Source organism: Budorcas taxicolor, chromosome 10 (assembly GCF_023091745.1).
Source record: "Budorcas taxicolor isolate Tak-1 chromosome 10, Takin1.1, whole genome shotgun sequence".
NCBI lineage: Eukaryota > Metazoa > Chordata > Mammalia > Artiodactyla > Bovidae > Budorcas > Budorcas taxicolor.
The window spans coordinates 74148045-74163876 of NC_068919.1; the positions used below are offsets into that span (position 1 = coordinate 74148045).

Genomic DNA, 15832 nt, shown 5'->3' on the forward strand with positions numbered 1-15832 from the left:
CTCTGCAAATTTTAAATGGCTTGAATTTATTACAAGGGTTGTATTTTCTAAGGTTCTATGCTTATAATGAGCTCTATGCTTGTAATGAGGTAGTTTTTACATTTAAAAAAAAATTCTCTTGTTTTTTGTTTCAGTTCTGATTGAGCATCCCAGAGGGAATTTTCTTTTTCTTTCTCTTTTTCATTTACATGTTCATCTTGATAACTAGCAAAATATGCTGAATGAATTATGGAACTCCATAGGTAATTTGGCGTCTACCCTGTCCCTGCCTGCAACCCACCCCACTTTACTTTTTAAACAAAGAACTATCTCTTTTAGGTGATTTCAGTTTAGAACTATTTGGATAGTAGGTTGAATTGGATAATACCTAGCAGTCACTTTAAACCTTGTGATTCAAACAAAAATTATGACTGAGACTTACAACCTCCTATTATGGCACTTCTAAAGCTATTAACTCATTGTTTCTCTTTGGAGAAACTTCAAACTTTCTTAGAGGGGTGTCTACAAACCATTTACAGACAGGACAAGAATAGGCTCCTTCAACTCTATTCCCTCAGTCAAAAGGGGTTAATTTCTCTTCTGTTAAATGTCAGTACCCTAATAAAAACAGTATAACTATTCCCTTTGTTTTTGCATGCTTGGTCTGTGAGTGAGTGAGTGAAGTCGCTCAGTCATGTCCGACTCTTTGTGACCCCGTGGACTACCAGGCTCCCCTGTCCATGGGATTCTCCAGGCAAGAATACTGGAGTGGGTTACCATTTTCTTCTCCAGGGGATCTTCCTGACCCAGGGATCGAACCCAGGTCTCCCACATCGGAGGCAGATGCTTTAACCTCTGAGCCACCTAGTGTTGAAAGGGATCCTAGAAAATATTAAGTCCAACCTCTTCATTTTATGTGAGGACATAGTGTCTCATGGAAGATAGAGCTAGTGCCGAAAGGTATATAGCAAATTATAGTCAAAGACAAAAATTCTGCTCTTCTAGCATCATCTGTAACATACTGGCTTGAGTCTGTTTCTTTTATTCTACACACTTGTTTTATCACTATATTTATTGGAGAAAACATAGAACAGAAACACAAAAGTCAATTCCAGTTGACTAGCATCTTCACACAGAATGGAATTCATACAAAAAAATTTTCACAATATTGAACAAGAGTTCTGTAAAAAATGAAGAGCTCTGTATCAGGGTCAGGATTTGAGAGAAATCACTGCTTTCAACCTGGGAATCTGAAACCAACTTCATGATAGACTTGCAAGGGTGTGCTGGCATAAGTCTTTTTGAAGGAGGTTGCCACAGCCCCGCCCTTCACCAGAAAATTGGATTAAAGATTTACTGCGTATGGCCCCAACATGAACCTTGTGCACCAGGACCCAGGAGAAAGGAACAGTGACCCCACAAGAGACTTGCCTGTGGGTGTCCGGGAGTCTCCAGCGAAGGCGTGGGTTGGTGGTGGCCTGCTGCAGGGTTGGAGGCACAGACTGTAGCAGTACCTGCCTGGGATCTTTTGAAGGAGGTAATTATCTTCATTACCTCCACCTAGTTTAGTGAAGTCACTCAGTCCTGTCTGACTCTGCGGCCTCCTGGAATGTAGCCTACCAGGCTCCTCTGTCCATGGGAGGCAAGCATACTGGAGTGGGTTGCCATTTCCTTCTCCAGGGGATCTTCCCAACCCAGGGATTGAACTCTGGTCTCCTGCATTGCAAGCAGACGTTTTACCATCTGAGCCACCAGGGAAGCCCTAATTTGGAATGTACCACCTCACCATAGTTTGGTCCCAGGTAAGTAGCAGGGAGGGAACACAGCTCCACCCATCAACAGAAAATTGGATTCAAGATTTATATGGCCCTGCCCATCAGAACAAGAGCAAGTATCCCTCTCAGTCAGTCTATCCCATCAGGAAGCTTTCATAAGCCCCTTATGCTTCTCCAGGTCCTCTTATGGCTCAGAGGGTAAACAGTCTGCCAGCAATGCAGGATACCCGGGTTCCATCCCTGGGTTGGGACGATCCCCTGGAGAAGGAAATGGCAACCCACTCCAGTAATCTTGCCTAGAAAATCCCATGGATGGAGAAGCCTGGAAGGTACAGGTACAAAGAGTTGGACACGACTTGAGACTTCACTTTATCCTCCATCAGAGGGCAGACAGACTGAAAACCACGATCACAGAAAGCTAACCAATCTAATCACATGGACTTGTCTAACTCAATGAAACTATAAGCCATGCCATGTAGGACCACCCAAGACGGACTGGTCATGGTGGAGAGTTCTGACAAAATGTGGCCCACTGGAGAAGGGAATGGCAAACCACTTCAGTATTCCTGCCTTGAGAACCCCATAAACAGTATGAAAAGGCAAAAAGACAGGACACTGAAAGACGAACTCCCCAGGTCGTAGGTGCCCAATATACTACTGGAGCACAGTGGGGAAATAACTCCAAAAAGAATGAAGAGATGGAGCCAAAGCAAAAAAAGCACCCAGTTGTGGATGTGACTGGTGATAGAAGCAATCTCTGATGCTGTAAAGAGCAATGCTGCATAGGAACCTGGAATGTTAGGTCCATGAATCAAGGCAAATTGGAAGTGATCAAATAGGAGATGGCAAGAGTGAAGGTCGACATCCTAGGAATCAGTGAACTAAAATGGACTGGAATGGGTGAATTTAACTCAGATAACCATTATATCTACTACTGTGGGCAAGAATCCCATAGAAGAAAGGGAGTAGCCATCTTAATCAACAAGAGAGTCCGAAATGCAGTGCTTGGATGCAGTCTCACTACAGAATGATCTTTGTTCGTCTCCAAGGCAAACCATTCAATATCATGGTAATCTAAGTTGATGCCCTGACCAGTAATGCTGAAGAAGCTGAAGTTGGAACAGTTCTCTGAAGACCTGCAAGACCTTCTAGAATTAACACCCCCAAAAGATGTCCTTTTCATGATAGGGGACTGGAATGCAAAAGTATGAAGTCAAGAAACACCTGGAATAACAGGCAAATTTGGCCTTGGAGTACAGAATGAAGCAGGGCAAAGGCTAATGGAGTTCTGCCAAGAGAATGCACTGGTCATAGCAAACACCCTCTTCCAACAACACAAGAAAAGACTCTACACATGGACATTATCAGATGGTCAATACTGAAATCAGATTGATTATATTCTTTGCACCCAAAGATGGAGAAGCTCTATACATTCAGCAAAAACAAGACCGGGAGCTGACTGTGGCTCAGATCATGAACTCCTTATTGCCGAATTCAGACTGAAATTGAAGAAAGTAGGGAAAACCACTAGACCATTCAAGTATGACCTAAATCAAATCCCTTATGATTATACAGTAGAAGTGAGAAATAGATTTAAGGGACTAGGTCTGATAGACAGAATCCCTGATGAACTATGGATGGAGGTCTGTGACATTGTACGGGAAACAGGGATCAAGACCATCCCCAAGAAAAAGAAATGCTACAAAGCAAAATGGTTGTCTGAGGAGGCCTTACAAATAGCTTGTGAAAAGAAAAGAGGCCAAAAGCAAAGGAGAAAAGGAAGATCTACCCATTTTAATGCAAAGTTCCAAAAAATAGCAAGGAGAGATAAGAAAGCCTTCAGTGCAAAGAAATAGAGGAAAACAGAATGGGAAAGACTAGAGATCTCTTCAAGAAAATGAGAGATACCAAGGGAATATTTCATGCAAAGATGGGCTCGATAAAGGACAGAAATGGTATGGACCTAACAGAAGCAGAAGATATTAAGAAGAGGTGGCAAGAATACACAGAAGAACTGTACAAAAAAATCTTCATGACCCAGATAATCACGATGGTGTGATCACTTATCTAGAGCCAGACATCCTGGAATGTGAAGTCAAGTAGGCCTTAGGAAGCATCACTACGAACAAAGCTAGTGGAGGTGATGGAATTCCAGTTGAGCTATTTCAAATCCTAAAGATGATGCTTTGAAAATGCTGCACTCAATATGTCAGCAAATTGGTAAAGCTCAGCAGTGGCCACAAGACTAGAAAAGGTCAGTTTTCATTCCAATCCCTAAGAAAGGCAATGCCAAAGAATGCTCAAACTAACACAAAACTGCACTCATCTCACACTCTAGTAAGTAATGCTCAAAATTCTCCAAGCCAGGCTTCAGTAGTATGTGAACCTTGAAATTCCGTATGTTCAAGCTGGTTTTAGAAAAGGCAGGGGAACCAGAGATCAAATTGCCAACATCCGCTGGATCATCCAAAAAGCAAGAGAGTTTCAGAAAAACATCTATGTCTGGTTTCTTGACTATGCCAAAGCCTTTGCCTGTGTGGATCACAATAAACTGTGGAAAATCCTGAAAGAGATGGGAATGCCAGGCCACCTGACCTGCCTCTTGAGAAACCTGTATGCAGGTCAGGAAACAACAGTTAGAACTGGACATGGAACAACAGACTGGTTCCAAATAAGAAAAGGAGTACGTCAAGGCTGTATATTGTCACCCTGCTTATTTAACTTATGTGCAGAGTACATCATGAGAAATGCTGGGCTGGAGGAAACACAAGCTGGAATCAAGCTTGCTGGGAGAAATATCAATAACCTCAGATATGCAGATGACACCACCCTTATGGCAGAAAGTGAAGAGGAACTACAGAGCCTCTTGATGAAAGTGAAAGAGGAGAGTGAAAAAGTTGGCTTAAAGCTCAACATTCAGAAAATTAAGATATGGTCCCATCACTTCATGGCAAATAGATGGAGAAACAGTGGAAACAGTGGCTCACTTTTATTTTTGGGGGCTCCAAAATCACTGCAGGTGGTGACTGCAGCCATGAAATTAAAAGACATTTACTCCTTGGAAGGAATGTTATGACCAACCTATCAGCATATTAAAAAAGCAGAGACATTACTTTGCCAACAAATGTCCATCTTGTCATGGCTATGGTTTTTCCAGTGGTCATGTATGGATGTGAGAGCTGGACTATAAAGAAAGCTGAGCGCTGAAGAATTGATGCTTTTGAACAGTGGTGCTGGAGAAGACTCTTGAGAATCCTTTGGACTGCAAGGAGATCCAACCAGTCCATCCTAAAGGAAATCAGTCCTGAATGTACACTGGAAGGATTGATGTTGAACCTGAAACTCCAGTACTTTGGCCACCTGATGTGAAGAGCTGACTCATTTGAAAAGACCCTGATGCTTGGAAAGATTGAAGGCAAGCTTAGAAGGGGACAACAGAGGATGAGATGGTTAGATGGCATCACCGACTCAATGGCCATAAGTTTGAGTAAACTGCTAGAGTTGGTGATGGACAGGGAGGCCTGGTGTGCTGCAGTCCATGGGGTCACAAAGAGCTGGACATGACTGAGCGACTGAACTGAACCAATTGTGACATGGAACACCTAAAGCTCCCTAAACAAAATTATATAATCTTTCTATTCTAGCTAGGAAACCATATCATGGAAAAGTCACCAAAATTTTCTTTTAATGAGTTTCAAGTGAATAATATGGAATGGTTACCCTTACAGATCTGTGCTATCTACTAACATGTTTGAGGGCTAATTGTAAGGTAAAAATAAGACAACATAGCTATTACTTCCTTTTAAAATAAGTAACAGACACACATATACAGTTCTAATGAGGAAGCCAAGAGCTCTCTGGAAGAATAATGTTGAATCAGAAAACTGAGGTGCTCATGGGTGTACTGTGGATTACCTGACAGGTCCAGAACACATTGACTGTGTCTCTCTGATTCTTTTCGCCTTTTTATACTGTTTATGGGGTTCTCGCGGCAAGGATACCGGAGTGGTTTGCCGTGCTGTAGTCCATGGGATTGCAAAGTGTCAGACGCGAGTTAGCAAATGAACAACAATTCTGATTACTAGCAAACCCCTTCCTACACTCACCCTTATAAACCATGTCTTAAGCAGCTGGGGTTGTTTAGATGTGTGATAGTTTCTGACTTCAACCTACAGAAGGAAGTCTGGTCTCAAGCATAGTAGGTTAGGAAATAAATTGAAGAACACAACGTTCCCTCCCAGAGCATGTCTAGAAATCCCAGCACATCCCCTGGGAGGCAGTCCTTGTTGCAGAACACATCAAGGCCTGTAGACTCTGCAAGGGGAGTGCTTAAGTTAAAAAATTTACATTTAAGCCCCAACTGTATCTCATCTACCTTTTGATTGTAAATATCACTTTAATTATAAAAATCACAGATTGTGAATTAGTTGGTTATGTGAAAGATTAAACATCAAACTGTACAAAATGACATTCTCAAGAACATATTTATATAGCTTATTACTGGACACTAAAGTTATATCCCCACATATACAGAATATTTTCTTAGATTTTATTTTAACTTGAAAGAAAATACATCTTAAAACTTATCTGGATACAAATCACATTCTGTTCTATACAATGGGGTATTGTAGTAATTACATGCAAAACATTTCAAGACTCTAAATCATTATCCTTTAAATATTTGCATGAAAAGTGACAAAATTCTTACTAGATGAATTGGAAGCATTTATTTACAACATGAACCTTTAAAACAGAACAAGAAGTAAAATGTAGACTGTTACATATTTTTAAACTTTTTTAGATCACCAATCTCTCTGAGAAGCTGATGAAAACTTATGAAATTTTTTGCCTGGAAAATGCACATACCTATCTAGAGACTGGGCAATCATGCAACATGAGGTAATATTACTGTAGTAACTATTTTTTAAAAGAATCCATTTTACATCTCATAAGAAAATGTCATTATGTAACAAAAGAAATTTTTAAAATATTTATTAAATCAAACAAATATTGCAAACAGCATAATAGTAAATGTATGAATTTTTAAAAGCTGAGATAATGAACTCTGACATTTGAGACTGAAAATAAACCCAATGATGCTGTAGACAGTCATGATACAGTCTGTTAGTACAGGTCATAAAGCAGTCTTAGAGTTCATCTGGCTTTCAGAAACTGACAGGAAAATACTCCTAAAATTACCCATTAGATTCCTGTCACATCTGATTACAGTAGTAGGAGCTGGGCTTTTTAGACATCCATGGGAAATACACCAAGACAAAACATGGGGAAAGGAAAAAAGACCAAATTAGGAAATACCAACTAGCTGAGGTTAAAAAGTTAGCATTTCTGTAAACATTTTTATTAAAAATTTTATTTTATTTTTCTTTGAATTTTCCCTCATGTATGTCTTACAAGGAAGGTGTGGAATGCTTTGTTTATAAAATTTGAAGTGGTCTCGTATGCTTAAAAATGAAGAGCATTCTAAAATGTCCTTTGTAGTTAGCATGTTGAAACTTTTTTTTATTGTGCTATTTATAGCTTCAGGGTTTTCCTGGTAGCTCAGCTGGTAAAGAATCTGCCTGCAATGTAGGAGACCCCAGTTGGATTCCTGGTCGGGAAGATTCCCTGTAGAAGGATTAGGCGTATAGCTTATGTAACCACCATTAAAATTCAACTGTAAAAGTTACTTAAAATTCAGGTTTAAAAGTCTTTTTAACTTATGTGCAAGAGCAAAAACTGGAAGAACATGACCAAAATTTAACAAAATAATCAACACAGTAACATTCACTACATCCAATTACTCTTTTCTCAAACCACTGCTGCTGCCCTTTCTCAAAATAATCTCCACGGCAAACAACAAAAACTCCTTTCAGAAGAACTAATTCAACTATAAAGTTGAATTTTTAAAATTGACCCTTGCTGATGTCCAGATTAAACAGCTGGTTTTAAAATTTAAGAGTAAATATTCTTTGCTAACAAGAATAAAATTGCTTTAGTAATCAAAAGTCTTTGCCACATAAAATTCTGTGATTACAAAAATAAAAACATTTATTTATTTACTAAAACACTCAAAAACATTTTAGTATTTATTCATCTTTATCAAACATTTTATGAAAATTTGCTTTAAATTATACTCACATCACTGAATTAATATTTATATTCTTTGAAAGACACATTTAATAAACTACTTATAAAGAAAGCTAATAAATAAAATTAATGTAAATCTACTTTAGTAGTACCACTTTATATTAAGGTTTTTAAAATTAGATTGTAAAAACCTATGGGCATCCCTAGTTTTTACAATTCATGTAATGACAGTTCATAATTTAAAAATAAAGTGTTCATATGTTTATTCTGCTTGAAAAGGTACCTGTTCCTAGTATTATGAGCCTGAATTAATGGATTAGCAGTCAACTAAATACCTGCAATACTTAATCATGGGTTTTATTGAAACATGTTTTAGGCATAAGTTTTAAAAATAAAGTTATGAAAATTTTCACTGAAAGTTCAGTGTCAGAATGATCATATATAGAGCCCAAAGTCAGTATGAACCATAAAGAATTTCTTCAGTGTCTTGTATTACTAAAAACAGTACTTACAGTGAATGAAATGCTTCACAGGAAAAGACTGCTAGAATGAAAATACTAGACATATTTCATACATTTCTACCAGGAAATACAGAAACAAATGCATAGAAGGCAAACAAAACACCCTCCAATCTTGAATTTGGCTTTTATTTTAAAATACATTTAGCATGGAACTACCATAGGACAGAAAATAATAAATCACAAAGGAATGGAATATTTTCAAATACTTTTAAGCTCGATATAAAAATTAATAAGATAGCATAGACCCAAATTATAGGAAATAGTCCCTAAAATTCAATTCAGTAAACACATTTTGAAAGAAAAGTTCTTTGCGCATTTTCCAACGTACCAGTATCTTTCTAAGTGCCTTGGTTTTCTGTTAACTAATAGGTAAAGGCTGTAAATTTAGTTACTTTACTTACAATTATCAGACGCACTATCGTCAAAAATTACCATGTCTTTAAATTCTCAATCAGAGTTATAAAAATATGAGCTCAAATAGTTATGTTGCCCAAAATAGAAACATCTTAAGTTGATATCTCTGGATAATCAGACAGATATTGCACTAAGTCAGTAATTCCATACCCGATGCTCATTTACATGGAAAGTTAATTCTCTTTATGCAAAACTTAATACAAATAAATTTAATGTTAACCTAATTACAATTACACTTCAAAATATAAAGGCACGGACAGAATAAAGAATAGTTTAATATTTATACTCAAATCTTCCACTGTGAAAATAATAAAAGGTTGAAAAAAATAAGATCTAAAATTCTGACACTTTTAAATTTTATAATTTACCATTAAGTAGCTACTAAATGGGTATTAAAAGTTAACACTGCTAAATCCAATCCCTTCCAAATAATTTAGAAAAATGGTTTGTTTATATATGAAACATGTGCATTGTCCCATCTATAAAGTTCAGTTACATTTCCATTCATTGGAATTATCTACCTGTAGTATAAACGACCAAGACAATGTACAAAAAATATATCTTGTTCCTATAACTTGCAATGCACAGAAAAATACCTATAAAAATGGAATATTTATCCATTTAGGTTCCCAATAAATTAGTGAGAAAATTTAGCCCATTCCACGTTTCTTTCTAAACAAAGGCTAAAGAATTGAAGGTGGTTTACTTCTAGCCCTGTTAGCTTGACAGATATTTTTTAAAATATTTGTCTGATTATATGTAACTTAAGATAAAGTTAGCCTTATTTTTATATCACAGTATACATGGCATTTCTTAATTCAGCAACAGAAAGGCACAATTAGCAAGCAATAAAATTCAGTACCTGACTTATTAAACTAATGTCCAGAACAACTGCAAATAAAATACATTCAACACAGTGCACACAACTGGAAAACAACAAAAAAAAGGAATTCAAAAACTAATTTTTGGGAAAATTTGGTCCATTAAAAATGCCTCCTATGTTCAACATCATGGATAACATGAAAGATGATGGCAGTGTAAAAAGAGGCAGTAAATTAATATGTGGTAACATATGAATTCTGGTCTAGTAATTATGCAATTAGATTAGGAAATGGTTCCCATTGTAAATTAAAATTAATCAGTTAATAACATACCTGTATTAAATCCAAATACACAGGCACAACTGTTTGCATATTATTATTGATTTTATAATACACCCCCATGGTTCAAAGAAACTTAGGTATATTATTTTATATATAATATATATTAGATACATAATTTGATATTATGTTCCTTAATATATATTATATAACTTGAATCCATAACAGCACAAAACTCTCCAAATATTACATGAACATTCCAAATGGTATTTATCATTTTCTCAATGTTGTAATAGCTCAGCTCACCTAAAACAGTAACTGGATGTGCAGTGATAAAATGCACTGACTCTTAAGAATTTACTTAAATAATTATTTAAGTTAAAGTCCTGCAAAAGCCTAACTCTGATTTGGCTTTTAACTAGAATATGGTTTTTAGATATCAGTAATTGATACCCTTCTTTCTTCTCATAAACAGTAGTTCTCCATCAAGAGATTCCAATAAAGAAAAATATGTAAGGAACCAAAAATGTGATGGAGAAACCAACCATTCCATAGGTGATATACCGATAAGGAAGTTCAACTTCCATGTGCTGCCTTGCTTTTCGAATATCATCACAAGGTATACTGAAGATTTTACAGGCTAAAGGAATAGTGATCCTTTTCATCATATCTCTGACGACTAGTACAAAGAACATCCCTATGAATATCCGCAATATGGCTTTTCCAAACAGAGTCATTGAAATGGGGTGCCTAGCTAAAGGTAATATATCCAGAGGAGGATCTAAGAGTAGACCCATTTTATAGGTAAAATGAGATCCACATGCAATCCCTGCACCACTTCCCAGAATCTCAGCTGTGTCTCCCCGGGATGTACTCCAGGTGTCAAGAGTGAAAGAAAAGATCCCCAAGGCTAAATGAAGCCCGATGATGATTAATGGAGCATATCTGTGAGTTTGGTTGAAGTTGTCAATCACATCCACAAATGGATAGAAGATAACCAAGATTAAAATGGTATATAGGAATCCAGCAATAACATCCTGAGAAAAGAAAAAAGCACAGTTGTTTAGTATATTTATGTTTGGCATTTAAAGAAATAAGTACATATTACACATTTCAAATGTTAACATTTTAAAATGTTACATTATTAAACTTTATATAATATATGGTAGGTACTAAAACCATTACACGAAAAAGATTTATTGATAATAATAAAATGATTATGTTTTTATTGTTCTGCCCTTTTATAAGTTAATATAGATATGCTATACACAAATTTATATTCAAATCCTGAACAATAAACTAGCTTAAAGTATGTAGTTGTGATTTCTGAGAAAAGCAATATACAGCTAGCTGACCCTTGAACTACCCGGATTTGAACTGTGTGGCTCCACTAAGCTGATTCTTTTCAGCAGTAAACAGTAGTATAGTGCTACATGATCCCTGGTTGGTTAATCTGAGGATGCAGAAGCCCTGATAAGAAGAACTGTGGATATGGAGGAACCAAGTATATGAAGGGCACACTATAATTATTGGTGGATTTTTTACTACACTGACGTCAAAGTTGTTCAAGGATCAACCAGACTTATTTTAAGACTTCATGTATTTAATAATTACACACCTAAACACATAATTATTGCCATGACTAAAGAGGATACAAAGCCTATTTTTTCTTAATTCACTAAACAAATACTTACTGAGTACCTACATGTGCCTGACACTATTTTAGGGGCTAAGGATATATTAACTTCCCTGGTGGCTCAGACGGTAAAAGCGTCTGCCTACAATGCGGGATATATTGCTTAAAAACTGAGAAGATACCTACTGCCATAGAGCTTACATTTTAGTGGGATGACTGATAATAACCATGTAAGTAAAAAGTAGATAAATATTACCATTTGGGGTTATTATAAAAAAACTAAAGACGATGGGATAGGCCCTATTAAGAGTGATTAGGGAACCTGTCTAAGGAGGTGACACTTGAGCAGAGATCTGATTCCAAAAAAGTCAGCCCTATCTTTAGACCTAAGGAAAAGTGTCCCAGGTAGAAGAAATAACCAAGTGCCATGGTACTGAGGCAGAAAAGAACCTAGTGAGTTCAAGGCACTGAGAGAAATCCAGTGTGCCTCAAACAGTGAGAGAGAGAGTGCCAGCCATGAGATCCAAGAGACAGGCCGAGGTCAAATCACGTAGGGAGGGCCTTGTAGGTTAGGTAAGAACTTCACCCTTTATTTCAAAAGCGACAGCAGGCCTGATAGAAAGATTCCCAAGTAGGAGTGTAATAAAATCTGATCGATGTTTATAAAAGAACACTCCATCCACTGTGTAGAGAATAGATTATAGGGGTAAAGTAGGGAAGACAGGACACCGCTAGAGACACAAGTTGAGAGGCTACTACAGGGACTCACTCTAGACGTGGTCCATACAGAGACATACGTAGATGGATTCAGTAAAATATTTTAAAAAAGAGTTGACTAACTTCGACTTAGTGATCATCTGAATGTAAGAGAGAAGCAAAGGGGATCAAAAATGACATCTACTTTTATGTATGACAGAAGATGGTTTATTGGAGGAAATAAAGCTGTTATTAAAAGAATCTTTCTTTCCAAATCAGTCCTGACATGAACAAAACTATTCCAAAATTTTCATCTTAAAACAAACCAAACCAAACCCTGGGATTAACTATCACTGAAAAATTTATCCAAAAAAATCACATACATTCACTGTCTCCACTTCCACACTTTCTTATTTTTTCCTAAACTCATCACTGCATTGAAACCACTCTTTTCATAGATACTAGTGACCTTTGGCACCCGACTCCAGTACTCTTGCCTGGAAAATCCCATGGACAGAGAAGCCTGGTAGGCTGCAGTCCATGGGGTCGCGAAGAGTCGGACACGGCTGAGCGACTTCACTTTCACTTTTCACTTTCATGCCTTGGAGAAGGAAATGGCAACCCACTCCAGTGTTCTTGCCTGGAGAATCCCAGGGACGGGGGAGCCTGGTGGGCTGCCATCTATGGGGTCGCACAGAGTTAGACATGACTGAAGTGACTTAGCAACAGTAGCAGTGAACTTTATGCTGCCGAAAACAATGGTTACTTCTCAATAGCATTCAATACAGTTAAGCAACAGAGTAGTGGCTTAATGTTTTTCTGTCCTAAGATTTTTTATTATAGTTATAATGTAACATTTGGTACATAGAAATCAGATACATAGAGTGTACCTGAAATTATAAAAAGTACTTTGAATCTATTGGTATGCTGGTTAATAGTTCTATCACTCTGCATAAACCTGAGTACTGACTGAACAGATACCTGCTTTGAGTAGGACTGACATATATACATTCAGTTCAGTTGCTCAGTCGTGTCTGACTCTTTATGACCCCATGAATCGCAGCACGCCAGGCCTCCCTGTCCATCACCAACTCCCGGAGTTCATTCAGATTTATGTCCATCGAGTCAGTGATGCCATCCAGCCATCTCATCCTCTGTCGTCCCCTTCTCCTCCTGCCCCCAATCCCTCCCAGCATCAGAGTCTTTTCCAATGAGTCAACTCTTCGCATGAGGTCGCCAAAGTACTGGAGTTTCAGCTTTAGCATCATTCCTTCCAAAGAAATCCCAGGATTGATCTTCAGAATGGACTGGTTGGATCTCCTTGCAGTCCAAGGGACTCTCAAGAGTCTTCTCCAACACCACAGTTCAAAAGCATCAAGTCTTCAGTGCTCAGCCTTCTTCACAGTCCAACTCTCACATCCATACATGACTACTGGAAAAACCATAGCCTCGACTAGGTGGACCTTTGTTGGCAAAGTAATGTCTCTGCTTTTCAATATGCTATCTAGGTTGGTCATGACTTTTCTTCCAAGGAGTAAGCGTCTTTTAATTTCATGGCTGCAGTCACCATCTGCAGTGATTTTGGAGCCCCCCAAAATAAAGTCTGTGACTGTTTCCACTGTTTCCCCATCTATTTCCCATGAAGTGATGGGACCGGATGCCATGATCTTCATTTTGTGAACGTTGAGCTTTAAGCCAACTTTTTCACTCTCCTCTTTCACTTTCATCAAGAGGCTTTTTAGTTCCTCTTCACTTTCTGCCATAAGGGTGGTGTCATCTGCATATCTGAGGTGATTGATATTTCTCCTGGCAATCTTGATTCCAGCTTGTGTTTCTTCCAGTCCAGCGTTTTTCATGATGTAGTCTGCATAAGTTTTAAATAAGCAGGGTGACGATATACAGCCTTGACGTACTCCTTTTCCTATTTGGAACCAGTCTGTTGTTCCATGTCCAATTCTCCCTGTTGCTTCCTGACCTGCATACAGATTTCTCAAGAGGCAGGTCAGGTCATGTGTCAAACAGATAGCTAATGGGAAGCTGCTGTAGAGCACAGGGAGCTCAGCTCAGTGCTGTGATGATCAGAGCGGTAGGATGCTGGGTGGGGTGGGAAGGAGGCTCAAGAGGGAGGGGATATATGTATACTTACAGCTGATTTACTTTGCTGTACAGCAGAAACTAACACAACATTGTAAAACAATGTAAAACAATTACACCCCAATTAAAAATATAAATAAAAACGGTTTATCACATATCTCCAAACAAAATATTACCAAGTGTTGCTTCTTTCTGAGCTTTATAAAAATGTTAGGCAATACGTAGTCTCCTCTGATTTGCTCTTCACACTTAACATTAAACTCTTAAGATTCATTCATCATATGTGGTTTATAGGTCATTCACTTTCCCAAGTATGTAATATTTTGTATGATTATATAACTTATTTATCTGTTTTTCCCACTGACAGTCACTCAGGTTGTTTTCAGGTTTTGGATTAGTTCATTGGTTATAGCTGAGCTTGAATGCTTTCTTCATTGGTATATACTTTTAAACCAACCAGGAACTTAAACAATGCTACTATATTCTTTCTTTTGATGTTCCCTGTATGGGTCTACACCCAGGACATGTGCCTAGGAATGGAAAGGCAGAATCAAAGTATATGTGCATGTTCAATTTTATAAGCAAATAAAATAATCTCCAAAATGTTTACAGAAATTCAGGTCCCATCAGTTGTTGGTATTTCTTAATGTTTAATCTGCATTTCCGTGATTATTAAGCATTATTTCATAAGTCCGTGGGCTATTCCTTTTATATGCAAGATATATTTGTCTCTTAGGGCAACTGTTACTTTGGGTTTTCTTTTTCTTGTTGATTAACATGCTTTCTTTAGATATATATGATAGCAATTATATTTTTAGAAGTATATTTCAGGATGACATAAAACATCCAATCTTATTGTCCTCTACTTTTTTTGTATAGCTCTATGAATATTAAATTTAATTACTGTAAGACTCTATACAAATCTGCCTCCTTTTCTAATTGTCATTAATCATTTACGATATCACCCTGGATAAAAAGGGCATATTTAATTTCCATGCTACAGAACCAAAAAGAAGAATGACTGAATTCAGGACATAAACACGGTGGCTGTCATTGTGATACCAACTTAATGTACAACATTAAACTGTGTAACTAAGTGATTTTAAGCGTTACAGCACAAAATATGCAATAAAGAAAAGTTGATGTTAAAGGTAACAAAGAACTCAAAGTAGCAAATTTTCCAAAAAGAAAGCAAATAACTTTAGATACTTAAATTAATTATAGATAACAAATCTGCTGTAAAAGTTAATTACACATATGAATGGAATAGTCACAGTTATCAAATTTATGGTAGAGGATATCAAATACCATAAATTCAATACAGATTTATCACATATCAAATCTGGAATTGCCTTCTTTTTATTTCTCCCAATCAGTATATAGAACTAGAGAGGCTGGTGATTGGCTAAGACTAGAATTCAAGACTTCTGTCTGCTCCTAGTGGTGTTTTTATTTCAGGTGTCCTGATTCTAATTCAACACGTCAGTGATGCCAACAGGGTTTCTAACAACAAAACATATTACTGGAATG

The 15832-nt window shown here is 37.3% G+C and overlaps 1 protein-coding gene across 1 annotated transcript in view; it reads right to left on the bottom strand.

The window, feature by feature from the left end:
• Positions 1 to 10361: 10361 nt before the first annotated feature.
• SGPP1 (sphingosine-1-phosphate phosphatase 1) overlaps positions 10362 to 15832 on the bottom strand; it is a 40893-nt gene continuing 35422 nt past the window's right edge. Inside the window, exon 3 of the mRNA XM_052647242.1 lies at positions 10362 to 10913. Within this exon, the coding sequence (XP_052503202.1) occupies positions 10362 to 10913 (552 nt within the window). The remainder of the gene's footprint in view (positions 10914 to 15832) is intronic.